The sequence below is a fragment of the Pleuronectes platessa genome, chromosome 15 (genome assembly GCF_947347685.1).
Source record: "Pleuronectes platessa chromosome 15, fPlePla1.1, whole genome shotgun sequence".
Taxonomy (NCBI): domain Eukaryota; kingdom Metazoa; phylum Chordata; class Actinopteri; order Pleuronectiformes; family Pleuronectidae; genus Pleuronectes; species Pleuronectes platessa.
The window spans coordinates 10904106-10931914 of NC_070640.1; the positions used below are offsets into that span (position 1 = coordinate 10904106).

The following is a 27809-nucleotide window of genomic DNA, read 5'->3' on the forward strand; positions in this document are numbered from 1 at the left end:
TATTTAAAAACTTTATGTTTATATTGGGGTCAGGTCCTTTCTACGAGGAACCCATGTTTCTAACAGTAGCCCAGACTTGAAAAGCTAAACACCTTTTCAGTTTTTATGACAACTGAAGGCTACCACAGTTTTGAAAGAGAACTTATTCAGCTGCAACACACAACTTCACCACTAGATGTCACTAAATCCTACACACTGAACCTTTAAAAATAAAAGCTTGTTGTAATGTAGTGGAAGCATGAGCTGTCAAATCCAGAACCTTCTCTATGTATAGAAGTTTATCATGTAGTAATGACATCTTGAAGCTCTTCAATCATTCAATCAATTACATTTTATTTGTATCTGCCATATTCACAAATCACTATTTGTCTCATCAGGCTTGACAAGATGCGACATCCTCTGTTCCCTCAACAAGTAAAACATATCAATAGGGGAAAAAACATAGAATCCTTAGAGAGAGCCACATGTGAGGATCCCTCTCCCGGGACGAACAGACGTTGTTGTGTTAATTATCATAACATTTGTCTCTTGATATTTTACAAACTTTCGATTCATATATGTGTTAATTTCAATTAATTTACATAAGATGATCTAATCATCAGGAGTGCAGCTTTTAGATATGTCTCGTCAGGCTAATGTTTTTGAGAGATACATTAACCTACAGTACCTGTTGATTAAAATGTCACTGCTCTGTCTCGAACAGTTGTTTTGTCCATATACAATCACCAACAGTCAACTCAAGCTTCAGTGTTGTCACAACAAGCGCTGACAGAAAGACAAGTGAGATGTTTCAGGTGAGGCAGAATAAGAGAGTCCCTTAAATGGCTCTACTCCTTTACAGTGAGGGATCCGTTACTCGTGTTGGCATCAGGATCACAGGACACCTTTATTGAGTAAACATCAACTCAATGTATATAAAGTATGAAAAGTAAACTTACTCTTATGCAGATTAGACAACAAAACTCAAACATTATTACAGTTGCATTAAGGTAAAAGAACCATTTTACTGTTGTGATCACTCAGGTCAATTTACTTTGAGCATTATGCTGTTGGACTCTTGAGTCTATAAGAAATTACATTTTAGAGTAAGAAAACATGTATTTTTTATATAAAAAATCCTGTAGTACTTGTAACTATATTAGCAAGTGCAAGGAGAAAGCTGCATAAAGTGGAATATCTAAAAATGGTGCTTAATCATGGAATTTGAGTAAAGATACTTAGTTACTTTCTTCTAATCATTGTTTCTACACAGGATGATTTCTGACTGGAGCGTATCCTAACATGCACTAAAAGACATTTAATTCCATTTAAATGAACATGACACTTACATTTTTTTTACTGAATGAAGAAACATTTATTTACAAAACAACCGAATTATTTCATTTCAAGAGAGTTATAGTATCGTTACAAGTAAAAGGCTTAATCAGTTTCCATATGATGTAACACATTTTTCCTCTTCATCCACCATCCATCCTCTATTCTTTCTTATAGTCCTCCTCGAGCTTCAGCTTCTCTGAGTTGTTTTTGAGGAAGGCTGGGTCATTGCTCGCTTGTACCTTGTCAAAAAAGTTGAAATCTGCCACGTAGCGCCCGCCTGTGGTGCCGAACAGCACCGGCTTGAACTCGTAGCCCCAGAGGATCTCCTGGGGAACGTAGGAGGTGCGGCTCTGACACGTGGCTGCCGTCGACTCCATCGTGGCATTGAGGGTGACCAGCAGCTCAAACACTCGCGTCTGGAGGTTTTCTGCGTTCAGTCCAGACAACGGACTGCGCTCGTCCAGAATGTGGTAGAAAGTCAGCGGGAGGATGAGGAAAGGACACTCTCCACTGGAGTCCATGTTGAACTCAACAGCGGTCTGGTAGACCTGCGTCTTCTCACCTTCCTCTGTCACATTTGAGTGGAGGAGCTTTCCCGTCAGCTGACACTGGATCAGGAGGCTCTTCCTCATGTTGGCCACTCTCAACATCAGACACAGCTTTCCTTGGTGCTGGCAGATCACCGCCAACTGGCTGAACTTGATGGTCTCTGCTCGCTTCTTAGGCCGAGCCAGTTTGGCCAGAAAGGCGCCTGTGACGAAGATCTCAGCCAGGCCGGTGATGACGAGCTGAGCCACCAGAGTGAAGATGGCCAGGGGACATTCCTCATTGATGTAACGATAGCCATAGCCGATGGTGGTCTGGGATTCCAGCGAGAAGAGGAAGGCTCCGGTCAGCGTCTGCACCTTCTCCACACAGTGCGTGTGGTTGTCTGGTAAATCCCCCTCCAGGTCTCCGTTGCCCATTCCAATGAAGTAGAAGATGACCCCAAAGATGAACCAAGTAATGACGAAGGTGGAGGCAAACAGAGTGATTTTGTAGCGCCACTTCATGTCCACCACAGTGGTCCAGATGTCGTGCAGGTAAAGCTTGACCATGCCCTCCACATTGTCAATCCGCACATTATTGTGGCCGTCCTTGTCCACAATCCTCCGCTGGACCGCTGCTGTCCTGTGGTTCATGTTGCTCTGGGTTGATTCAAAGTGATGGTGTCTTCTGAGGGTTTATTGTCGCATCGCCAAGGGAAGCACTGACAAAAGACCAGAAAAGATATTATTGCAACTATAGCCTCATTTTTTCTACATAAAACATCCCAGCTATATTTATCTTTAGCTAGAAATCTGTCTCGAAGGTTTTGTTCATAGTTTTGAACATTTAAACCACTTCTGAATGTGGCTTGGCTCTGATCACGTGTCGACCTTATAATCAATCTGGATACAATCTGGAAATACCAAAGCATGGATTTAGGCGGGCAGTCCGAAGGCCTTAGCTTTCGGCCTGTGCCTCAGTACAATGGAGGTGGGTGAAATTTAATATGTGGCCCTGGCGTTGTTAACTTGTCTTTCCAGTTGCAGTGTCATGGTTACACTGGATAAACCACAGGTCGCACTGTGAACACTTTACTGGAAAACACCCCAGCTGTGTTCTGCACCGGTACAACATGTCATGAGCAGTAAACTTTAAGGAACAGCTCATCACTATAAGAAACATAATTGCTGAGAGTTAGAGGAGAAGATCAATAACACTCTAATATGTGTCCTGGCTACAAAAGTCAACCGACCAGCACCTGTACTTAACACTTTACCTGCTGTTGAAAAACAGCTTTTTTCTTTTGGATTTTCATCTTCCACCATTTTCTCCTTTTCCTTATCCCAGCTGATGTTGGGCAATGGACGGGGCTCACCTTCGTCATTTGTATATACTGTATATAGACCTGGGGTATTGAAAACTGGAAAGACCCTCCCCTGCTCTGCCGTGAACCACAACCCTTTCTGACACCTGCCTCCCTTAAAACTAATGTGTGCACAGTCCTTGATACTTGTCATTGAAGAAAATACCATCAGTAATCTGAGAATGTTTTCTTGAAATGTTAATACGAGAGATTATTAAAGAGAAAAAACTAGTACATTGAATTTGAAAAACAAGCAGAGGGCAATTGCAAATTTTCACTGACTGGAAATGCTCCTCTAGAATATAAGCACTACATAAATGTGAGTTTATTTGTTCTAAATTGTTCCCATAAGTTTAAAACATGGAAACACTGGCATGTTCCTTTAAAGTTGCTCAAGATTTGTAATCTGAGTGTTTGACACAACAAAATATCAAATGACGATTTCATGAACAGAATATTTCACAGAATTGTATATACGGAAAAAAATAACCATGTCTGCGTAGCATTGTGCCATTACTGCTAAGTTGAAAGTTAACCTTGTAGTAAACCATTGCACGAGCCTGCAGGACAACTTCTGTCCCTCAAAATAATAATTGAACACTGGATAAATCAGACGCGTATTATACTCACATCCCGTCGTGCTGTCTGTAAAGTAGCAGGCGTCTGCGTTCAGTTGTCTCAGGGTCACACTAAATTCATCTGTAAGACGAGGCTGCCACAGAACACGCAGTTCAGTGTCTTCTTTCTCCTATTGTCCCGGGTTGTGAATGTGAACTTTGGCACAGTGGTAAAACAGAGATGAGACACAAAGCTGAGCTGTAAACTCTGATCCACATGGGGGCTGGCTTTTATTCCTCCGCCTCCTCCACCTGTACACAGGTAGGAGCAACAACCGAACACTTGGAAGTTTGTTATGCTCCTTTTATGGTTGTTGTTGTTTGACACACCTACCCAGATTTACTGCTGCCGCTGCCCAACACTTGGCTGAAGGGCATTTTCTTTTTCTAGGGTCAATTTCTTTGGTGTCACTACAAATAAATGGTGGTCGGACTAAACTCCAGCCTGAAGAAGAAATATGTGTGTTTGTATATAGATGTTTATCTGATGTTTCAGTCTATTTGTTGAATATGTAAACGATTAAATGCTTTAGTTTCAAGCCACAAAGACATTAAAAGCTGGACTTTGGCAGCATTCTCAAATTTCCTGACCCATGAGGCGGCCAATCAAAGAGCTGGGAGCAGATTAACTGTCACTTCATATTGTAAAGACCGTCTGAAGAGTGAATTGATGTGAATATTCCAAATAAGAATAAATCAAGGTTCTTAGAGAAGATAGAGTGATGAATTTTAAACTATTTAACTGTTATAACAGCAACAGTGGTGGAAACATTGAACAGACGTTCAATGCTCGTTTGACTCTATGACCTTGAATCACGCACCTTAGATTTATTATTAACCTTATTGTTATTACCCACATTCCTAAAGGCTAGGTGTGTGTGTATGTGTGTGTGTGTTACTATTGTATAAGATTACCAGTGGATTTCCTTGTTCCTTTTTGTTATGAAAATTCTGAAAAGCTGTGTTTACAATGACAGCAAAAAGCTGATATCACTGAGAGACAGAAGGAAAACATTAGACTCTACATTCACATCATGCCTATAAGACGGATCAACAACGGAAGGAGAGTATTAAAAAGATGGATGAACCTCCCACTTTCTCTTATTATATTAACCCCAGCAAGATATCTGACAGAGAGCAATAGACTATGGTGAACTAGATAAAATTGCCCCTGTTAGTGGGAATTTTGCTGCCTGGAGGGTGCAATAAAGGTACAAGCTGAGAAAACATCTTGACTTTACAACCTGCACTTGTTTATTAAGTGGTTATTTCCTCAATAAATTGTCTTCTAATACTGAAAGAACAAGAGAAAGACGACAGTAGTGGATGTAAACTCTAATAATTTATTTTTAGCACTTTTTATGGCCACAGATATTACACAAGGTTCAGTTTACTGGTCACTGTTAGTGTTACTCAGCCTGTTAGAACAGTTGCATAATATCTTAAGTGTCTCTGGAGTGAGCCTCCTGCAGTTATTCCAAAAGACTCTGGTCACATTAGGTTTAAACTTAATAATTAACTGTTTTCAAGTCAGCACATTTTCAAGCCAGCTCAGGGATTATACAGAAAATGTCTTTGGGATTATGTGACAAACAATTGTACTGAGCTGCACAGCATGTTATCCGTCATCATCTCATGTGGACCGAAAGATAATACAGAAGTCCCTCATGAGCCATCTCTCTGTTGTGAGGCCTCGCTCTTTAGATTTAAAAGGGTCATTTGTCTCCATCACGGTAAGAGGAGTAGACTTAACCATGATGAAGGAGCCCAACCCCACCTAGTGAACAAAACGCTGAATGCAGGCCTCTTTCTATTTTAGGCCGATATTAATCACTTTGAGTATTGATCCAAGTGTGTGGTTTCATTACCTCATTTGAGTCAATAAAAATGATTGTCAAATGTTACAAATTAGAGCGAGAGTTTATACTATATTCACATTAGTGTTTACCTAAACATCACTGAGAAGATATCACATAACAATATAACACAGAGTATTTACCTACGCCAAGGTACGACAGTCCCCTTATAAAACCACATTCCAAATTATTATCTGCACCGACTCATAACTATCAGTCCCCAAAACTAGCCTGTAGTTTTTTTATCAAGACCCATAAATTATTCTCTGAGAAACAAATTAAACTGTTGAAAAAAAAACATTTGCGGCTCCACAACAAAATCTATCAGGTTTTTCCCCCGACCCAACAGATTCGTGGGAATCTATCGCAGAAACAAACGCAGATGAAAACAAACTCCCTGGCGATGATGACTGACACAGATTGACCACGTTATTTTTATTTACAAAAAAAAAATCAACATGTTTCACTCCAGTATTCAGTAATCTGGTATGTTAAAAGTCTTCAATGTCGCAATTTTTGAGTTGTGGAACTATTCGGATACTGCACATGAAGCAGAAAGCACTCCAGCCTCAGCCTTAATGACTTCAGTTTTCTTCTGCTGACCTTGGTTCATCAGACCCGACTCTGTAAACTGCAACATATGCAAAGTTCTGTGACACAAGATACAAGTTACTGGTTTACAAACACTCAGATTGGACCCAAAAGAAAGAATTAGAATAACGACATGGTCATAATTGTGCCTAAGTGCCAAGAGTTCAGTAAAACTGCTGGTCATGAGGTTCTCAAAATCAATACGGTCAACTCTGTGGAGACTGAACTGTCACAGCTCATTTAATGAGAATACAGAAATAAGTTTACGAGACACTTTGGGGAGATGTTTATCTAATGATGAGGCAAAACAGAAGATCTCACCAGGGGATGTCACCAACAGACCCTGCAACGAGCAGGGAGACAATTAAAATGTCTCAACCTGTGTGAGCAGTAGGGGTGTGCGATAACAGGAAAACATGCGATATCGATAATGTTGGTCAATATCGTGATGATCATGTCTAAATAAACATACAACAGTCCCTGGCTATGGACGCAGAGACCACACACAGCTCCATAGCCGGGAGAAGGCACACAGCCTGGTCAAAGGGCCACCATGTCCGGGGGCAGACACCAGGGAGCCATGCACAGCTCGACTAAGACCACTTACAGTTTCAATGTGAGTCTTTTCTTACATGTTTTGACTCTGTAAATTAATTTTTTACAATCTTTAGCGGCTCTGTGAATAATTTACTACTCCTCTGTGTCTCTATAATTCGCGTTATGCACAGCGCCGACTGCGTCAAACCAAACGGAGCGCTCCCCGCCACCTCCTCCAGCTCCATTCATTTAATAAGTTCATAAAGTCTGTGGTTTTTACCCAGACTGAGTTTTCACACGTGCTCGATCGCACTGTTTGTTTGTGAGAGAGTGTGTGTGTGTGTGTGTGTGTTTGTGTGTGTGTGTGTGAGAGAGAACAAAATCAAGGGAGCAATTGATGAATGCGCTGCTCTGAAGAAAGATTTAACTCATTAATAAAATAATCGATCATTATGCGATGATCAGAGTTGATACTGTGGCGACAAACAAATACATTTTGAAACTGTAGCAAGTCAGAGATGCCAGCGTCGCTCCGTCAAGTCTCTGTTTTCTCTCTATTCTCTTCTTATTATCTTCTTCTGACAATGATTCACTGAGAGGTGAAGTCTTTCAGGTTACTGTGGTGGCGGGTTAGCAGTGGTGGCCTTCAGGATGCCTCGCAACACCTTGTAGTTGGTGAGAGGCTGGTTTTCTTTGGGTGGGTAGCAGGGGCCGTGATCTGTTGCGTAGGAATATGGGAACCGCAGCACCCACAGACTGTCGGAGGGCAACACTATCTCCGTCTGCTCTGGATGGAAAACTGGGCAGGGAGGGAGACCGGGCTGCACCTGAAAACACAATCATATAAGGATTAATGTGACATTTACATTAAGGTAAATCTGTTGAAACTAAAGATAACATTTATATTTTACTACCAGATATGTGAATGAGTCTAACCTCACAGAGAGTTACGATATTACTAAACTTGAGAAACCACATTTAAATTCACTAGATCCAGCTTTTTGTTTGTATCTAAATGCACCAAACACACTCTGGTAAATCAGGTATTTTCAGTCCCCAAAATATACCTTGAATCATGAATTAATCTTTAAGGAACAAAATGTTGAAAAACATCCCATCTCTCAAATGAAAATAATTATTGTATCCGCTCCAAAATGTTATTGATTATTTGCTAACCCATAGTGAATCCTTCCATCAGGTTTTAAGGTAATCCATCTAGTAGTTTTGCTAAATCCTGCTAATAAACAAACCAACGTCCAAAAAACATAATCTTCTTGGCAGAGGTAGGAAAAAGTATGCGTGTTATTTTTGTCTTGAAATGTAAATCGGATTTTCATTCTTTTGTTCTTGTCCACAGTGAAAACATCGTTCAACAATTCACAGTGTAGGTGGGAGAAAGTATGTGAAGCCTGAGGCCAATGACACGAGCAACAGCAAATTTGAGCTGGAGGTTTGCAAAACTGGAGTTAGATCAATGAAAGCAGATTAGAGGTTTGGGACAGAGCTGCGCTGACTTAAATACAAACAACAACAACACAGAACATTTGGATTTAGCTGTTCACAAGAAGCACAACACATGAAAACAGATCTCAGAGGAGGTGTGGATTTGCAGGAAGCTGGGGAGGGTAACTTAGTCATCTCAAAGCGATACATATAAATAGGGATGATTGGTTTTACTGTGGCTAGTCTCCATAGAAATGGGCGCCCACCTAAGATGACTCCAAAAGCACCAAGCACACAGATCAGTGAGGTTAAATTGAGGCCCAGAGTTGTAGCTAAATGCTTTAAGAGATGCTCGGAGCTGTTCTTGTGTGTTTGGTTGTTTACCTGTGGGTTGAGTGTAACCTCCAGTGGAGCATCAGGCACCACAATAAAAAGGCGAGCCAGCTGGGCGTAGTGAGACTTCAGGCCTCGGCCCTGGGAGGGCGAAGGGATGTACAACGGCATGTCTGTGTTGAGCACCCTGGTGGCGGGATCTTTGGCGCCCCCTGGCCCCAGCACTTTCACTATCTTATCAGGCCCGGAGCTAATGAAGCGTCTTCCCCTGCTGTCCTCATACTCGAACCCCACGAACGCTCGAGCCATATCATCCCTCCTGCGACTCCTCCCCAGGCCTCCAGTGCTCCCTCGCTTTCCCACCAGGGTCTTGTTAGGAGCTGGCCACGAAGAGGTGCTTCCATCCAAAGACTCCGTCAGTCCCGTATCCTCCTCTGACCGGGAGCGAATGACCAAGTCCCACGGCAAGAGGAAGGAGGAGCCGGGGAGGAAGCCCGGCTGTTCCAGACCCGTGTGGCAGTTGTAGGACTTTGCGGTTCCCAGTTTGACCAGGGACCAGCTGGAGAACTTGGGGAGCAGACCCTTCGAGCAGCCCGAGTGCATCATACCAGGGAGGTACTCCACAGTGGAGGGCTGTCGGTCTACCAGGCTCGGCCTCTTCGGCTGAACTTGGGTTTCGGCTCCGTCCCCTTCACCATAGGTACCCAAACTGTCCGAGGACTGTCCGAGACTGAGGGCCAGGCTGAGGCTGGTGTCTGCGGGTGTGTGACTCTGTGCAGTGCTCGGCTCCTGCTCCTTCACCTTCTCAGCCTCACCAGACTCCGAGGGCTCTATTGGCAGCTGCTGAGCCTGGTTCGGAGCTGGGGCTGCGTCAGGAGTGCTGGGCTGGAATACTGGGAACTCGATCCTCTCCAGCTTCCCACAGCATTTCTCATCCAGAATCTATTCAGGAAGAGCGGAGTTAGAGAATGTGAGTAATGAATATGTGAAAAAAACAACAACTAATATTTGAGATAGAGCTGAGCAATATAAACATATCTACTCTACCAGAAATATGTCAACTGTTTATAAGGTTACTATCACTTTAGAGGAAAGTTTCACTTTAAAAAAAAATCTTACATCTTTACAATGAGAGCATTCTTGGTCTCAGTTATTCGTCGTCTGCACTGGCCCTGGAGAGATCCCTTCTTATATCAATTACAATACAAGTGACTGCAAACAAATGCACAGGCCTGTTTTCTGAATTCATGAGGCTTTGTCACACTGAGTTAGACAAATGAAGAGGGTATCTCCAATTGGTCTTCTCATTCCACAAAGTCTTTTCAATTTCCCTCCACTTTGGGTCAGCACCAACAACTCAATGTTGAAACAAAAGGAGAAATGGACACTAAAAGAACTCCAACTGATTTATTTGGTAAACTCAGACAGTTGAAACCAAATATTATCTACAGCTCAACTGAGGAAATAACTGTTTTGCACAAAACAAAGACTGTCCCCCATCAAACTGATATCATCTCATACAGGATCTTTTTATGACCACGAAAATAGAAGAAATGATAACAATGAGAAAAATCTAAAGAATATGAATCTCCCAATCCTGTTTACATAAACATTGTATGTTTATGAATGTATTACTTCTTCTGAATGCATCTTATTTTTACTTCCTGTAAAACCGCAAATTTCCAAGGATTGTAGGACTAATAAAGGATTTTCTTATCTTATATTCATTCTGAAATGAACACTTTTCAGCACTTTGTTTACTGACAACTTCTCCAGGAAGTGCAGTGACAGAAACACCACAGTATTAGCACCATCAGAGCCGCAAGTGTGAAATGAGACAACCAGCTGAGAGAAGCTGCTCGGCCGTGGATCTCAGACTCTCAGGGAGCACAGTGTGAATCCTCACCTGGAAGAAGTCATAATTGGCACCCTGGACGTCAAACGGATCCTCACGAGGAGCCTGTTTCCTGCCACAGTTGCAGGAGCTGGTGGAGCGCCCCCTGCTGTTGTGGTTCAGTATGGGGGGGTTGCGATCCATATCCGGCTTCTCTCCTGTAGAAATAAACATTCGATTTCAGGCATCTGATATTGGTTTGTATATAAATACATGCCTGTACATTAAAAAATAAAAAAACATATATTTTGTGAATGGTTCAACTATCACACTCTCAGTTATCTATGGTTTCACTAAGTGCAATGTTTGTTGGAAGAAGTTGACTGTTATTATAAACTACATTGGAGATCTCAGTGTGCAGATAAACAAGTTATTCTATTATACAACCTGTATATCACCAGTTTCAGACCTCGTTAGCTCCAATGCTGTGTACTAGAGGAAAGAAAAGTAGAGGGGCATGTTCACCTGGCTGAGGCAGTAGGTGGAACTTGTGAACACAGTGTTGGTCAGTCAGGCTTCGCTCCTCACACAGCTGGTGGCCGTTGCTCCAGAACTTGTAGCAGTCCTCATGAAGCTGCAGAGCGTAGCGCTGAAACGCCACGCCGCGAGCGTGCTGGCTGTACACCCGCAGAGCCTGTGCCAGCTGGTTTTTGTGCACTGTAGTGGTGTAATTATGGGGAAGGTTGGACTGGTAAGCGCTGTGAGCCAGTGGCAGGGCTTTCTGACACCTGATCTCAGAAAACTTTGTGTCAGCTTCAAGAAAACCCTCCAAAACCTTCAGTTGGCCTTGCGCTTTCGTAGATAGTTCAGCCATTTCTTCTTCTGTGGTGCTAATAAGGACATGGTGGAGTCTGGAGGCCACCTGGACCCACTTGGAGTAGGTCGGCAGCTCAAAGTGCGAAGGCTGTGGGTTGCGACCGACACTGTCATCGAAGCCTTTCTTTGTCAGCACGAGCTCTACATGCTGCCAGAGGAACTCCTTCAAGCTACAGTCCGTCAGCTGACCGCCCAGCGGCGCGATGCCCGAGTCGATGCTGAAGCTGGCCTGCCGAGCCGAACGTCGCATCTGCTGATAACGCCTCGGCCCTCTCACCACCGTGGGGGTTTCTTGCTCACACAAGATGCAGTTTGACCGCAGCTGAGCAAGCAATGTTCCCACGGGGTCCTCTTCTGTGGCTGGTATCACATACACAAATGCTTGGTTGGCGGGCACGGTGAACAAACAGTTGCTACTTTGGTTTGTCAGCACTCTGCTTTTACGGAAGATGCGATAAATCTGGTCCTCCAGTGCGTGCTGCAGCCTCCTCCTGGGAGAGTGCTTTTTGGGTTTGTCTGGGTTTCCTCCAGACTCCGAGCCATTGGCAGAAACCTTTGGAAAAACAAGGATGTGTCATTTAAACTCATGATACAAACTTACATAAGAACACAATACAACCTAAAACATACAGCACAATAATCCATACAGTGATCCTATAGGGCAATTTTTAATTACTTTATAGTTTGCAGTGTATTACAATCATTTCTAATGATACAATGGATAAAATAAAAGTGAACTGGATAAACAATATAAAATGAAATAACAAACAATAACACCCTGCAGTTAAAAATCTGTCATTTTCTCACTCTATGCTATATAAAATTGAATAATAATATATGTGCAATGCATTACTGCACACATGATAATGAAAAAGGAGACCTTCAGGGTTCCGTTCATCTGGAAGACGAAGAGCAGGCGCGGAGGGCAGGGCCGACAGTTCAGCTTCCACTCCTTGGACACCGGACAATCTTTGATGGCAGCTCTGATCATAGGCAGCACCTTCTGTCGCACGGCGTCCAGGGCTCGGAAGAAGCGGTCGTAGGTCACGTCGAAGGTCTGGTTGGGATGAACGAGCAGGAGGACGTGGCACACGGAGAACATGTAGAGCAAGTGGAGGCAGTGCTGCCTCTCCAGGCCTTTCCAGAAGTCATGGGCGTCGGAGTGTCCGGCGCCGGCACTGAGAGTCTGACAGGCCCGCAGCAGCTGGCGGCTGTCGCAGACGGAGGAGAGCAGCAGGTACAGCACCCGGTCCTCCTGGTTGTAGAAAGCCTGGATGTGGCTGTCCGCGGTGCCGCCGTCCTCCGGGCCGCCGAACAGCGCGAAGAGGTGTTTATCCGCCAGAGTGTTGACCAGAGACTCCTTCAGCGGCGCGAGCTGCATGTTGCTTTTACCGAAAATACCGACAACACACAAGCCTTCCTCCCGGTACAAAGCGTCCTCGACGAGCTCTGACTGGAGCAGAGCCCCGACACTCACAGGTTCAGCCATGTTGGCCTCTCTCATGTTGAGAAACAGACAGGGGAATGAAAATAACGACGCACCCACTTCCGGGCTCGTCCCGCTAAAATGTCCGAGTAGATGCAACATATGCGTTCCGCTCCTGTGTTGGCTACATTATAACTATAAGTTATTACATTATTAACACTCAGTGGGGTTTCTATCGAATACATTGGACAGTGAGTTATATTTATTAATGGTGATATTAACAAGTCCACTCTGCAAAAAATAGAATACGATTAAATCAAATAGAGTAGGTGAGTATCATCAGCTTTAAAGTTAAATTGTATTGTTTTGTAATGTATCATATTTACAGTATCAAAATTAAAATTACTCACAACCGAATGACAAATGTGATTTATTATCATTTCTTTTTTTTAATATCAATTTTACTGAGCAATTCGTGTATAAGTATCATTTAACAGCTGTAACCGATGGAGACAATTTTACATATTTGTATGTACGGTGGCCCTGAAGTGCAAATCACAACAGCAAAATGGAACACACAACATCAAATCACAACATACAAAAACACAATTGCAAAAGAAAGATAGCACGACAACAAATCAGAACACATATACAGTTTGCCCATCCAACCAGGGACTAGCATCAACGATAGCAGGTACTTACCCTTTCTGATAGGAGTGGATATCATTGTGCTTTGTGATTTGTCGTCGTGTTTTCTAATTTGCTGTCTTGTTGTTGTTATGTTTTTTTATTTGCTGTTGTGCTGTGTTTTCTTTTCTGCTGTTTGTTGTTGTTGTTATGTGTATGTATTTTCACTGAGGTTTTGTCATTGTGTTTTATAATTTGCTGTTCTGTTGTAGTCATGTGTTGTTATTTGCTGTTGTATTTTGTCGTGTTGTCTAAGTTGCTGTTCTGTTGTCGTTATATGTTCCTATTTACTGTGATGTTTTGTGATTGGGTTTTCTATTTTGCTTTTGTGCTTTTGTTATTGGTTGTTGTGTTTTTTCTTATGTGTTGTGTGTAGTGATTTTCTGATGTGATTTGTACTACATGGCCACCATAGTTATATAAGAATGAATCATATTTTAGCTCATCATGCTCTACATTCAATTACTTTAGCATTACATATATTTAACAATCATATAAATAATATTATACAAATAAAAGATGTGAGTACCCCTGAAAAACACGAACGAGTAAAAGGTTTCTATTAAAAACTCATTAATGAAACCACCTTCAAAGCCTCTCCAGAAGGTCTCGGACGCCTGACGACACGAGTTTGCGTGCGCGCACTTGAGCTCTCTCCGACGTCACTGCCCTCTGATCGTGCGAAATCCCCGATAACGCGACGCGCGCCCCCGCTTGGCTGTGAATGGGGACCGAGTCCGGCTTGTGACAGCTCCTCCTCGGCGGTGAAGCCTCAGACACATCGCTCCTGCTCGTCCAGCCCGGTCCTCCGCTCCCAGACTCACCAGCAGTCCACGGCCCAGCTCCTCCGGTACAGAGCACGTTCACTGTGGTAGTGTGGCACTGGCACTCCTGTAGTTGGGTTAGTGCACCGACTCGTGTCTTCTCATCCCGGTAAGTTAGCGGAGCCATACTGACGGACGGAGCTGTCTCTATCTGTCCAGGAATGAGAAATGATGGCCGGCTCTTCAGCAGAGGAGAAGACCTTCCGACGGTTCCTGGAGCTCTTCCTCCGGGAGATGAGGATGCCGCTGCAGGAGAGCGACCCGGTGCCGATGCGCCCTTTGTCGGACCAGGTGTCTGAGGACGAGGTGGAGGGGGAATGTCTCGACCTGTGTCTCCAGCACCTCTACAAATAGTTAAGTGTACACTTTCTCTCACGGCATGTTGTGGTGTTTGTTGCGTTTCTAACGTGAAATCGACAAAGAAAAAGGACAGTGAAGTTGTCGTGCTGTGTTTGATGGAGGTGTGTGTGTGTGTGTGTGTGTGTGTGTGTGTGTGTGTGTGTGAGTGTGGAGGTGAGCGGGCTTCGACCCTGGCTGGGTCAGATAAGCCGGGATGCTCGCTTGGACGCCCGGGTACCTTCCTCATGCCCTGATAGGTGTGACCAGCATCACGTTCATTTGCTTCAATTGGGAAATGAAAGCTAAAGCAGAAGTTACAAGCGCATCAGTTCTGCTTCTAACAGCACGGCCGTATTATGCTGCATTGTATTATACAGTCTCCCCGTGTGTGTGTGTGTGTGTGTGTGTGTGTGTGTGTGTGTGTGTGTGTGTGTGTGTGTGCGTGTGTGTGTGTGTGCGTGTGTGTGTGTGTGTGTGTGTGTTTATCTGTTCTATGTTTTAATTTGCCATAAATTGACGCCATCGCTGACAGAGCTGTAGATCCACAAAAGGTGAACCCCTGGTTTTGCGTAACAGCTCGACGTCATCGTGGTGTAGGAGGGGGAGGAAGCCATCGCCATCACTGCTGAGCGCATCTTCAGGCAGGCTAAAAATAACCATCCCCCGGTTACGTTATTAGCCTCCATCGTCAGACTGATCGGTACACCGTGAAATCCAAGACACGCACTGAATTGTCCCAGATTTCCAAGTGTTGCCACCTGGAAATATATCACACGATGACTCAAACCTGTACAGGACATGTTTTACATCTAGATCCCACACACTGCAGAGGAAAGACAGAACACAGGATGCATGTTCACAACCAGGTTCAGAGATCTCACAGAGAAATGATTCATATCGTGCATTATTCATGATTTGAATCACTGAATTAAATTCCTCAGAATCCAGCGATTCAAGACAGGGGCAAACTTTGCAGACGCATTTGCACTGAGATCTGATTCTAAAGCTGCGGAGAGAGAGCTCTGCCCTGAGCTGTCTGCTGCCTGGCCTGGTTTAAAATCCAAAATAGGTGCGGAAACTGTGCTGGGGAGAACATGGTGGAAGGATTCATCTAGGGCACGAATAGTGGCAAGGAGACTGTTGCTTTGTCTGAAAAAGACTTCACCGGACCTGATGGGCACACATGTACAGTATATGGCACTTAACGTGTGAGAAGGTCAGGATGCACTCCAGCAGTGATGGAGAGCACATATGTCGTTGGCAGGTATAAGACCACAGACTTGAGCCAGTCTCATATAGCTGAAAGAAAGAGTTTAGTTCTACAGGCGCTGATTATCCACTTATATCTTATTCGTTTAAATTCATCTAATTCTCGGAAAAGAAACTGAAAATATTTCCCCAAATATTAATTTAAGTGAGGATTTTTTCAAATAGAATAAGAAAATAATCTTTTAGGTTTAAGGAGTAGTTCTCTATTTAGTTAGAAAACTCATCTTTTGATACAAAGCCACAGAGGATAAGATCTATATGGTTGTGGAGGTGGAATCCAACTACATGTCTTCAATCCACAAACATGTGATGGCATGACAACTGGTTGTTGCAAGATTTTAGTGGACATCTCAACAAATTGGTGTGTGATGCCTAATGTCCTCCTTATGATGCTGAAAGCCAGAGTTACCCCAGTCAATTAAATGGAATCGGTCCAGTTTGGCTTTGTGAAATGGCCAAATGTACCAAAATAGCCTCAGCCAGCTTTGTATCACATCCCTCTGTCTGTCTTTTTCTGGCCGAGGTAGTGACTTATTTGACTTGTTGAAGTAGATGAATCACTTGTTGGCTCATCACCTCGTGACAGTTCATCCTAGGAGACCGTATCGACCAGTAACTCCCTTTTAGAGTTTAAACGTACATGAATATATCAGTCTGTTGTTCAGATTAAGAGTTAATTTGTTGAGCAAATGGCCGAAAGTGTAAATATTCATAAAGGTCTTATATTACAAATCTGTAGTATACCTGCCTCTTGTTTGTTATGAGCAAAGGTGTGTTAGTTTCTGTACTTGTTTTTGTTACCTCTGTAGGACCTCTTCCTGCATAATCACTGACCTCGTCGGGGACCAGCAGACCTTATGGGGACCCAGGTCCCGATGAAGTAAAATGGCATTTCTGAGGTCTTTGGGTTTTGGTTATGTTGTCCTCAACATATGGAAGTCGATGCAAAGCCGTATCAACGATAGCTGTGCTTGTGTGTGTTTGTGTGTGGGCGGCAGCAATCACGATGCTGGGCTCACATCATGTCAGCCCTGGATGACATCGCCCACTGGCCCTGCCCCAGTGCTTTTAATTGTTACCTACAGAGAATCATCACAGGAATGGCCATCTTCATCTTTCTGCATCTTCTTTATTGTATAATTGTCGCGTCACATCAGAAAACACTTCTAGGCTATAAAGGGTAATACCAAAAATATTTTTTTTCTGTTTAATGTAGAGGACTTGTTGGAACATTTCCTGTTATTAACCTGACTGTAATTTTTAATGGACAAACGCAATGACAGTTGATCTCACACATTTGTGTGCGTGTGAGGTTTGTTGCCTATGAGCTGCGTCAGTATTTAAATGGAGTTGAACATGCAGGCTCGTTATCTGGTAGAAGAGAAACTGGGAACACAGATCAGGTATCAACTTTCTCTCAGAGCTGACACACGATCTAATGTATCAATTATGCTTCCATCAACGTTGCCTGTTGCCAGTGAAAGCTGTGCCCTCTGTTCACGTGGGAAACTGTGCACACGACGAGGTCTGATCCGTGTCTTTGTTTGACATGTCTTTACATTGTATACATCAGTTGCTATAGTAACAACCCAGGAGTCCTTGCACCATGTAATAATGGTGTTCTGTGGTCGGCGTGAACACAGCAGCAGCAGCAGCAGCAGCAGCAGCAGCCATGGTTTGACAGAATCCTTTATATGTGTCAGGTGGATAACTGTGCTCTAGATAACTCCAGAACCGATGCAAGCAGAAAACTGCGTTATTTTGCTTCTTTCTTATTCTCAATAAAGTTGAGAAGGAAAACATCTGATACTTTTATATTTATACTTAAATTCCATCAGAGAATTTACACGGTGGTAAAACCCCTCTCTTTAATCTTTTCATCTTATTGGAAAATAAATGAAAAGGACATATGGGCAAGAGGTCTGACAAACACAGGGCTGGGTCTCATCAAATAAATTTTTAAATTGCAAATGAGACTTGTATTAATTACCTTCATTATTGATTAATCTATAAAATGTTCCCAAATAAAAGATTGTTGTATGAAAAAGTATCCTTCAATTTAAAATCATATGGCGGAAAAGGCTTAATTCTCACTTATTGTTGATCAAAATCCTTGTTTTCCAGAAAAATCCTCACAAATGAGAACGTAGAACTTTTGTTTCGTGATTCATTTGTTATTTCAATCAACTTATTGATTAATTAGCTGAGCTAGTAAGATGTGAAATCCAAATTTCAGAACTGATTTAAATACTTGGGAAATGAGGTATATCAATAACAATATTCTTCCCTTTATTTATCAAAAGTTTTGGTATTTACATAGATACAGTAGACAGGATAAACTTGTTATGATGTGCAGTTAAACCATAATTAGGTTTGTCTTCCTGCTGTGACTGGAACCGATGCTTAGAGCGATGAGAATGGAGCAAAACTGTAATTTTTCCATGCAGCTGGATAAACAAAACTACCAGATTAATGAGGCTAGAAAACTCTAGGAGAGATGTTTGTGCCCATTGCTCTGACCCCCAGGCCAGCAAGGCAGCTACACTGAAACATTATCATTCATTTGGAGTCAATTTTCAGTCCACAGAATTATTGTAAGTACAAAGTTCACCCTCTTTTAGCTCCGTCACGATCCTGAGCTGTTAAAGCTGCACTAGTTCCTCACAGTGTCTGAAGTTTGGTGCCGAGCAGGTAGTGCACAATGGGTGTTTATAGCCTTTTCCTCTGTGAAAAGCTGTCTGCTGTAGCTGGAAATTATGATTTTCTTTCCCAGTTGCAATACATCAACTTTATGTATCTGCCGATAAAGAGAACTGATGCGATCAGTGTTTTTCCCCAAGGTGAATTCTGGAGACTCGTAAATGTGGTGCGGGTAAAAGTGGTTCAGAAGCCTTCATGGGACGGATGCAGAACTGAAAGAATAAAGATATCTCGGGATGAAAAAGAGGAGCCACACATGTAGAAGACACAGAGGAAGACATCAACTTGGCGACCAGTGTCGATGTGATGTAAACAAAAACCCTGTCCTTGCTGTTCTTTGTACGTGAAAGAAAAACTCTGGGAAATGTCAAAACAAACAATTATAAGATCAGGATTTGTGTTGCTTTAAATCACCTACCAATTAAAATAACAAGTTAACAAGATCTTCAATATGACCAGACGTGACAGTTTTTCGATACTAGGTACCATGGACACATTTTCTTTAGTTAAATACCCAGTGCAAATTAAACTTGGCAGTGAACACACTAGTTGGAGATAATCTTAAATAAAAAATTGATCTCTGGACGCCAGTTTAAGGGTTATTAGTTGAATCAGGTTTTATAGATGACGCTGTGAGAACCTGCAGACACGAGGGTCTTAGTGGCTCATGGGCGAGAACTTTTCCTGCAGTTCTTCAAACAGACTGATGGAATGAGTGTGTGCGTGCGTGTGCATGGTGGACAGAGTCCTACATGGTTGTCTACTGTAGCTGTAGCCGTGAGTGTAATGATAGTCGGAGGCAGCAGCGCTGGTGATTCATCCCAACGTGTCATTAGTTTGTCTCTGGGTTGAACAGCTAATAATAGACTTCTGCTAGGAGAGAGAACCCCTCTGTGTGCGAGTGTGTGTTAATAGGGGGTGGGTGAAGCACTTGGTGTGTTAGAACGAGTTTGGGTTGGTGGCCAGAGCGTGTGTGCGTGTGCGTAAAAATTATGCCAGTTAGGTTCTAATCAATTTTCCTCCAGGCAGCTAGGACTCACATTTTAAAACAACAGGATACGGCTTTGAGTGTCAGCATCCTCAGAGGGCTTACTCTGAAGTACTCCATGACTTAAAATTATTATAAATGTTAAATTATAAATGACGCTTGTGTGTGAATAAAACAAGCAGACACATGCATGCATCTGGGTTGTGGGGAGAAGTACACGAGCCGCCTTCCTCTGATTTCAAAGCGAGTGGGTTTTGATCATTTAAATCATAATCCAGTAACTCCTGCAGGGTTTAATTAGCTTCTCCACTCAGGACTTTCTGTGGATGTTGTACAGAGGTAGTATGTTAATGTTATTTGTTTCCCCAATTCCTAATTTCAAACTAGCGCTTCCACATGAAATGTTAATCGTAACTTACCCAGATATCTCTGCTCTGTAAATGTGTTCACTTCCACTCTCAGGTTCGTCTCCTCTGACAGGCGACAAAAGGAAGAGTGGTAATAAGTGAGTGGAGGAAGAGGAGGAACGAGGAGGCGTCTGTGCAAGTGTCTGGTTTTGATGAGTGCTGAAATGAAGTGACCTTCACAGCCACAGGATGTCAACTAAATCGAATGCCTATGTGAGGATTTGGCATTAGACAGCAGCGCCCTGAAATATCATCAAACAACCATAGAGAAACATATTTTTTCACAAGAGTATTTTCTTTTCATCCTTTGTGAACACAGAGTAGTACTTCCGCCGAGTAGTGTTGAGCACTGTCACCTCATAACAGGAAGGTTCTGTGTTCAAATCCAGGCGTGGCCTGGATTGTTCTCACATGTTCCCTGCGTTTGTGTCGGCAGTCCGGCTTCCTGCCACAGTATAAAGGCTTGCAGTTTGGGGTCATGTTAGATTGACAGTAGGTGTGAATGTGAGTGTGAATTTGTCTCTGTATGTAGGCGACGTGTCAAGGGTGTACCCGCCTCTCGCCCAATGTCAGCTGGTATTGGCTCCGACCCCTCTGCGACCCTCAAAAGGAGCAGCAGTATGAATGTCATCCCTCCAGTAAAGTTTAGAGCCATGGAGAATTTTGCCATGAAGATTTGAAGCTGTTTAGGAGTATTTTGGCATTTGATATTTTATGTTGTTTTTTCTGTAAATCCTTATTTCCTTTCAACAACTTCCTGTTTGCCCTATATTGATACAAGAGTGAAACATTTCAGATCATTTCAGATTTTTCTTTACACCACAAAGGCTCAGGAGACAATTAGAAGTAATTGTTCATTAATAATCAGCAAACCTGACATAAGAATCCTGTAGTTTATATTATATTAAGAATAGTTCTTGCACTGCATTAACTTGATATACCCAATATACACAAAACGAGTAATTATAGCAATGTCATTTCTTACTGACATCATCATTGTTTCAGTGATGAGGAATCATTTTCTGATAAATTTAAGCTCTATAGATCTCTCTAGCCCTTTTATCTGTGAAGGTATCATGGTACAGTGAATTAACAGAGCACACTGGGACTCACCATATGACAAGTGTGGGCCTGAGTTACGATTATAAAGCCAGATGGATTGTTGCAACTGCAGCCTCGTCTCAGTGGTACGATCTATATTAGATTTCCCTCAAATGAAAAAAGGAAAACTCGGCAGAAGTGTGATATTACCCTCTGCTTACTGACTAGCAAGGAAGTGATGATGAGTTGAAGAGGAGGGAGAGGGGGAGTTAAATGACCCTACACACAAACAAACACACACACACACACACTGAGAGCTGATAGATTGTAATTGAGGGGAGAGCCTTTCTAGACCTCATTAAACAGAAATGTCTCCAACAGCTGTAAAGAACTAGGGGGTTGATCCGGCTTTCTCCTGCAAACATTGAACAGTATGCACGCACGCACACATGCACACACACACACACACGCACACACGCACACACGCACACACACACAGCAGGAGTAGGAGAGTAGGTGGTGTTAGACGAGCTGTCAGTTTATTAAAGGACATTAGGATCAATTGTGACATCAGTGTTGTTGAACTGTTGGAGCTGCTGGGGACATGTGCTACCGTCTTCTATTATTATTTTATCCCCTTCGTTTGTTTGGACTGACTGCACCTTCAGCTGTTATATACATATACGTGACAAGGGCTGTGATCAACTATAGGTAGATGATTATCAATAAAAAATATCTAGGTCTAGATATTAAATCGATGAGTCAATCATCAGGTTATTCATTGGCGACTCATTTTATCGGTTTTGGCAAAAACACCAAACGATCTCCAGTTTTAGCTTGGTGAGGTGCTGCTGCCATTTTAACTAATATAACAGAGAAATACGGATTTTGAAGACACAACCTTGGCTCTGGTCAAAGATTTAAATGATATTAAATCTAATAATTAAGAAAATAATAATTAGTGGCTGTTATGTTCAGAAATATGCTCAGCATGTTTGCAGAGCTGGTCAAGTGTGGCCGTTGGTACACCAGCATAAATAGCTGCTTACAGATGTTATAAACCGACTGTTATCTGTCTCTGTAGCTGGATAACCCATCACTTGATCTCTGAACTCACCTCCAATCCTTTCTCCTTCTTTTTTCTGATCTCTCATAAACTAGAGTCAAACTATATTGCCACAGGACGAACTCTTTTCGTGCATTAGTTGATTTTGAATGCAGTCACGCTGCCTCTAACATTCACTTTGAATTCAGGATTAGACTTATGTAAAGCACTCTGAATTTCCTTGTTGTTGAAATGTGCTATACAAATAAACTTGCCTTGCCTTAAAATGACATCACCCACATTATCTTTCATGCCTTTACTTTTCATTACCGCTGCTGACAAACCTTTGTCTGTGCTCGGCCTGTAAGTTGCAGGAACTGTCAGAGAGAACTGACTCTGAATCACCACATGATCGAATCAGTATCTTTTAGCAGTGAAGCTGCACTCAGGCTGAATCGTTGTCCGCTCTGCTGTGAATCACATTGCATTAAGTTCTCATTCTAAGCTTATTAGACCCACAGAAAGGATCACAATCCGCTAACTCTGAACATATTACTAAAATCAGGACAGTTTAAATCTGCATTGAACGTTATGCTGTGTGAAAGGTGATGCGTCCATTTGGATGTATTGAAATGTATTGTCTGCTGTCTGCTAACACCTGTCTGCTAACAGAATGGCATGTGTGTGACCATTTAAAAAATACCGCCATTTATAAAAAGTAATTTCTTAATAATTAATTTAAAATCACCTTGACGCAGTTGTGTGGCTACAGAACAAGGGTATTTTACCTAAATCTGATTTCAAGCAAAACTGTGCAGTACACTCTACTCCACAGGGTCGGCACTGGCAGTCACCTACCTACACTGTTTTATTAACTGCTGTCATCATCCAGTGATTGACACACCATCTCTGTTTCGGCGAAACTTAACTTTTATTAGTCATGTCTTCTGTTTCAAGGACGAGCCCGCTTTGTTTGGAACAAGCAAACCCATCTCGGGCTTTATTAATGAGGGCTCCCCTCAGGCCATCCTGCAGAAGTAGGATGCTGCACTGGAGAGCGGAACTGCCAATACTAAAGTGTACAGCAGCAGTAATGGCCACCTGCCCACACACTCATCACTCCCACTCTCCAGGGGCTGTTTCCACACAGAACTGGGGAATCTCAAGTGACCTCTTCAGCTGTAGTAAACCAGAGAACGATAAAGACAGATTTAATGTGCAATACATCTTATTTTAGAAAATGACAATTGAAAACATAAAGGTAATGCTGATTAATGATGAAATACATAAGTTTTGATATATTTATATAATATGCTTCATATCTATTTGTCTTTTGATTATTCAATTAATGATTTTGTCTATAAAAGATAAACAAGAGGGGACTAATATGACACTTTCTCATCTTGTTTTGTGTTAACAGCAACACAAAATCTAAACATATTCATTATACTATAATATGAGACAAAGAAATTCATCAAATCTTCACGTTAGAGAAACTAAAAACAACAAATAGTTTGTTTATTCTTCTTAGCCTTATTTTTTGTTCTTGTACCAAAAATAATCTGGAACCAATTAAATGACTCCAGGTAATTATAGTTTTCTAACAAATTCAATGTTTGTCAATCTTCCAGAACAAAAGAACTATTTATTGTTAAATTGTTCAAATATTTTTACATGGGATGATCACCTATAATTGTAAGTAGTGTTTTATGGCATCTCATGGACATATTTGACATTAAGTACAGTCAGTTTGATTTGGGTGATTGTTGACATTTAGACCTGAGACTTGTTGCCGTAAAAACAAAAGAATGCACAATCAAATTAGACAGTTTATAAAATGGACTTGGTCAACCTCAGGTCTGGTCTTCATTCCTTAGAACTGTGAGAACTGTGAAGACTTCTAACACAAGGCGCTGTACAGACATCAGCACGCAGCCAGCAATTTAGCACTACGTGGTGCTGACATGGGCACCAATTACACATGTGAAAAACATCTACTTATGCAGACATCAATTTAGGTGCGCGAGGAACGGTGACACCCACTGTCAGCCCCGGCTTCCAAACCAGTAGGACAGTGTAGGAGTATATCACGAACTCGAAGCCGGACATTTTTGGGGAATTTGGCTTGTGGTAGATAAAAGCTTTAAAGTGTTTTATTACATTTGAACAGAGCGAAGCCAGCTGTTCCCAACCGTAGCTTCATATTTAAAGGAGAGGAATTAGCGGGGTATCAATTTTCTCATCTAACTCTCCTCTAAAGAAGTGTAATTATTCCTTTAAATGTCAGAAAAGTGCATTCAGATTAGATTACGAGTGGATGAAGCCTCTGTTGGATTTTGTTTACAATTTATATTAACATTCCTATTCAGTCAACAAATGGTGAGGGTCCTCATCCTTTTTGCCTTTTCCGAGAGGGTCGGGAATCTGAGGGAGTGATGGTGTTAACATGGATGATGATGAATCTATGAAGCTTTTCACTTCCTAAACATTTTTTAGACATTTTACGCCTTTATTAGACAGATGGAGGTGTGGGGGGGGGGGGTACATGCAACAGCGGTAACCTTGCGGTGCGTAGTAGGGCACTGCAAGCTTCTCATTTCATTAAAGAGGTGCATTAGCCTTCAATGAGAAGGATGGAGCTGTATTCATGGAGCAGCCTCTCGAGCATGTCTGACAATATGTTCCTCTCTCTGCTTTAATTAGAACATCAGAGGTCAGACCCACAGGAGACAAAGCTTTAGTATCAAGGTACTGTTATGTCATAGTGTCTTTCTACAGCAATGATCCACAGCTCAAAAGGAATTCTATCCGCAGTGAGAAAATTAGCTTTTTTGTCATTTTTCAGTAGACATATCAGTCTGGTTTTTTTTCTTGTCTTTATTTAAGAGCGTGGTCTTTCAGCTTGAGAACAGCATTTATTGATTTCAAGATTTTGTAAAGCAACAAATTCACTGAAAACCTTGTGCTCGCACTCAAATAGCCCCTGCTTCTGCTCAAACTGTGCACTTGCTCACAATATAATTTGAACTTTAAACTTGAACACTCTCGAATTTCTCCTCTGCCTTCTAACAAGTCTGTCAAAATTCCCCAAGCAATAGAGAACAGGAAATAATGCTGAAAAATACAAATGTCCCTTCCTCGTGGTTCTGTTAGCGTTACTGTGGATGGGGAACCGGTTTTATAAACGGCATTGCATGAACCATGTTGAGGTAACTTCCCATACAGGACTTTTAAAAAGAAGTAAAGTTAGGGACAAGTGGAGCAAATGTAAGCAAAGGGTTGTTTGAGTGCAAACTTTATAAAATATAAACGGGAAATCATTAAGTCCTATGAGGCAAATTGTAATTTGTGAATGTGGGCTTTCCAAATAAAATAAAATTGATTGATTGACATCCTCTGTCAAACTGAAAGACCATGCTCTTGAATACAGATAGGGGGAAAAAAACAAACTTAAATCAGACCATCTCTCTGAAGTCCCATATGTACTGCCTCAGAGTGAAGCGACCTCCTTTCGGGCTGAACTAGTTTAAAAGAAAATGGATACAGCTCTTATCATATCTCAATGTTTACAAAACAACATCTGATGCCTCCGCCGCTCCTGTGGTCGCCGCCTCTCCCCACGAGGAAGCTTTACCGCTAAACAAGCCGAGCTGTAAATGAAAGTCAACAGCATAGAAAGTGCGTTTGAGTGGAATTTTCTAGTTTTAGTCTGAGTATTGCATGCTACCATCTGTCCGTCTACTGGCTTGTCACTGTTTAATCAGAGCAATAGGAAGCCAGGAGATTTGATCCCCCTGGAGATACATGTCCTCTGAGGCTTCTGGGAACTATCTGCCTTGTGGCTTTCTGGAGCACCTCTGAAAACTAAAGCTGTTCGCGGTTTCTCCTAAAAACTTTTTTTCTGTGACTTTTCAGGCATCTTGTCTTAGAAAAACACACAGGCCTGGTAATGCCCACAAAGCTAAATCAGCGAAGGGAACGCTGTGAGACTGCTTATCTTATCAACATGTCCGGGTGTTTAACTTCCATCCATCCTCATCCTCGTTTTGCCAGCTTTTGACTTCCTCTCCTCTACGCCTCCTCGTTCTCGTCTGGTCTATCCCTTTGAAATTAGTTGCAGAAGTAATCCCTTAATCACAGTGTCTCGCTGGGATTACCAGAGAGGGCAGCCACAGCACTGCCCTCCGCCACCGCTGGCAATTGAGCCAGCAGTATACTAATGTAACCTTTCTACAGTGCCCCAGCCAAACAATTTGCCTTGTGCAAGCAAGGCATTACTAGTCTCCTTTTCTAAAGAAAGTCTCTTGATGTTTGACTGATATCTTTATATCAGTTGTAGAGCTGTAACAACTAGACAACAGAAAGTTAACTATATATGTCTATAACTCGCTTTTCACTTGAAGACCTGCCACTACCCTTCCTCTGATTGGCGAACCCTACTTTCAATCCTCTCTCTCCTCCAACGAACCCAAGTAGAGGCAGTTCAGGATAGGCAGGTATGGTTAAATACATAAAGGACCAATAACCCAACTGTTGGTGTACGAGTTGCATTGTGGGTAATCTAGGTGCCAGTTTCTTTTTTTTAAATATATATATGATTTATTTGTAGAAAGAAAATTACGAAAGCAAACAAAACACAACAACAACAACTGGCTGTTAAATGCTTGCAATGGCAGATAATATTGTATACACATGTGTGCCAGTTTCTGCCATGAGTCTGACAAAGGGGTGCAATGCCAGTTCAGTCTTTTTAGCACACTTCGCACTTTTTGTGTCCTCTTTTTTGTCAAAAGAGACAATCTTCATTGTCAGACACCCACACTTCAATGTATAACTCGTTTTCATTGCCAGATAAGAGTGTTTTCAAAGTAGCGCTATCATCATCATCAAACTTGTAGCCTTTCACAGAATACCATTGAAACTACTGACATTTCAAAAAGCTTTACTTTGGATTTGATGCTGATTAGCAAGCATGCAAACATGCTAACCCAAACACTCAAACACCCATAACACTCATATACATACAGCTATCGGTTGGAAACCCAACCGATAGCTGTATGTATATGAGTGTTATATATATATATATATATATATATATTAGCTAAATGCTATTATTTTCATTTGTCAATATGTTCTCATACAAATTTAACTATATATACTTAGGCACCATTCATATCGTAACCTAAGTAAACCTCAGTGGACAGTTGAAGCTGCTCCCATCAGTTACACCGCTCATTCATCTCTAAAGCAGATAGAATTATACTGTGTCGATGTACATTAAGGTGTGTAGTAATATGTCGTACCCTCCTATATGACTGGGGAGTTGTGACTGTACCCAGCATGCACCTGAGGCCAGGGAAACACTGAGGACAGTCCATCACTGTGCTGAGACAAACTCCCAGGAAAGAGTTCTTTTGATTCTCCTGTTCACCGGAGCAGTGGGAGGAAAGCCGAGCTCCCAGAGGGAAATCATGCAAACACAGAGAGAATATGCAAACTCCACACAGACGGGACTAGGACTTACAACTACAGCCATCTTCCTGTGCAATCTGTCATTCAACATTTATTTTCTGTCCGGGAAAAAAAAAAGGAAGTCTGTTCCGGGGCGTTACCACAGTATTCACTTTGCAAATATAATGAGAATTTAAAACTTTTAAGAGTTACTATGTAAACACAAATAAAACTGCAGCTCCTAGGAAATGTAAGCCGTTGATACAGGTCAATTGTTTGTCCTAGTCCTGGAATACAACTCTCAAAAGCAATAGTCAGAGTGACAATAAACATGGTC

At 42.1% G+C, this 27809-nt stretch overlaps 3 protein-coding genes across 4 annotated transcripts in view; 1 reads left to right on the forward strand and 2 right to left on the reverse strand.

Annotated features, from left to right (window-relative positions):
• Window positions 1-312: 312 nt before the first annotated feature.
• On the reverse strand, window positions 313-4093 carry kcnj15 (potassium inwardly rectifying channel subfamily J member 15). Its single transcript, XM_053441351.1, has 2 exons — window positions 3839-4093; window positions 313-2566 (listed from the first exon to the last, which is right to left on the reverse strand). Exon 2 carries the CDS (start codon window positions 2496-2498, stop codon window positions 1476-1478), a length of 1023 nt encoding a protein of 340 aa, XP_053297326.1. The 5' UTR covers window positions 2499-2566; window positions 3839-4093; the 3' UTR covers window positions 313-1475.
• Window positions 4094-5148: 1055 nt separating this feature from the next.
• Window positions 5149-12803, reverse strand: smg8 (SMG8 nonsense mediated mRNA decay factor). The gene is made up of 5 exons (XM_053442356.1): window positions 12176-12803; window positions 10945-11848; window positions 10492-10637; window positions 8637-9527; window positions 5149-7636 (listed from the first exon to the last, which is right to left on the reverse strand). Exons 1-5 carry the CDS (start codon window positions 12797-12799, stop codon window positions 7424-7426), a joined length of 2778 nt encoding a protein of 925 aa, XP_053298331.1. The 5' UTR covers window positions 12800-12803; the 3' UTR covers window positions 5149-7423.
• A 1337-nt stretch (window positions 12804-14140) lies between these two features.
• The window catches only part of ppm1e (protein phosphatase, Mg2+/Mn2+ dependent, 1E), a 38142-nt gene continuing 24473 nt past the window's right edge, over window positions 14141-27809 (forward strand). The window contains exons 1-2 of one of the 2 annotated variants that reach the window (XM_053442375.1): window positions 14141-14258; window positions 14392-14585. In XM_053442375.1, coding sequence (XP_053298350.1) covers window positions 14401-14585 — 185 coding nt within the window. In that variant the 5' untranslated portion in view covers window positions 14141-14258; window positions 14392-14400. Of the gene's footprint in view, window positions 14310-14391; window positions 14586-27809 lie in introns of both variants that reach the window. The other variant, XM_053442374.1, reaches the window with a different exon arrangement.

Excerpts from the sequence above, each read along its gene's own strand:
- kcnj15 (XM_053441351.1), bottom strand. The coding sequence starts at position 2,498 with ATGAACCACAGGACAGCAGCGGTCCAGCGGAGGATTGTGGACAAGGAC.
- smg8 (XM_053442356.1), bottom strand. The coding sequence starts at position 12,799 with ATGAGAGAGGCCAACATGGCTGAACCTGTGAGTGTCGGGGCTCTGCTC. Across the intron at positions 11,849-12,175 it reads AGATGAACGGAACCCTGAAG|GTTTCTGCCAATGGCTCGGA; the intron begins GTCTCCTTTTTC and ends GTTTTTCCAAAG. Across the intron at positions 10,638-10,944 it reads CCACCTACTGCCTCAGCCAG|GAGAGAAGCCGGATATGGAT; the intron begins GTGAACATGCCC and ends TTATTTCTACAG.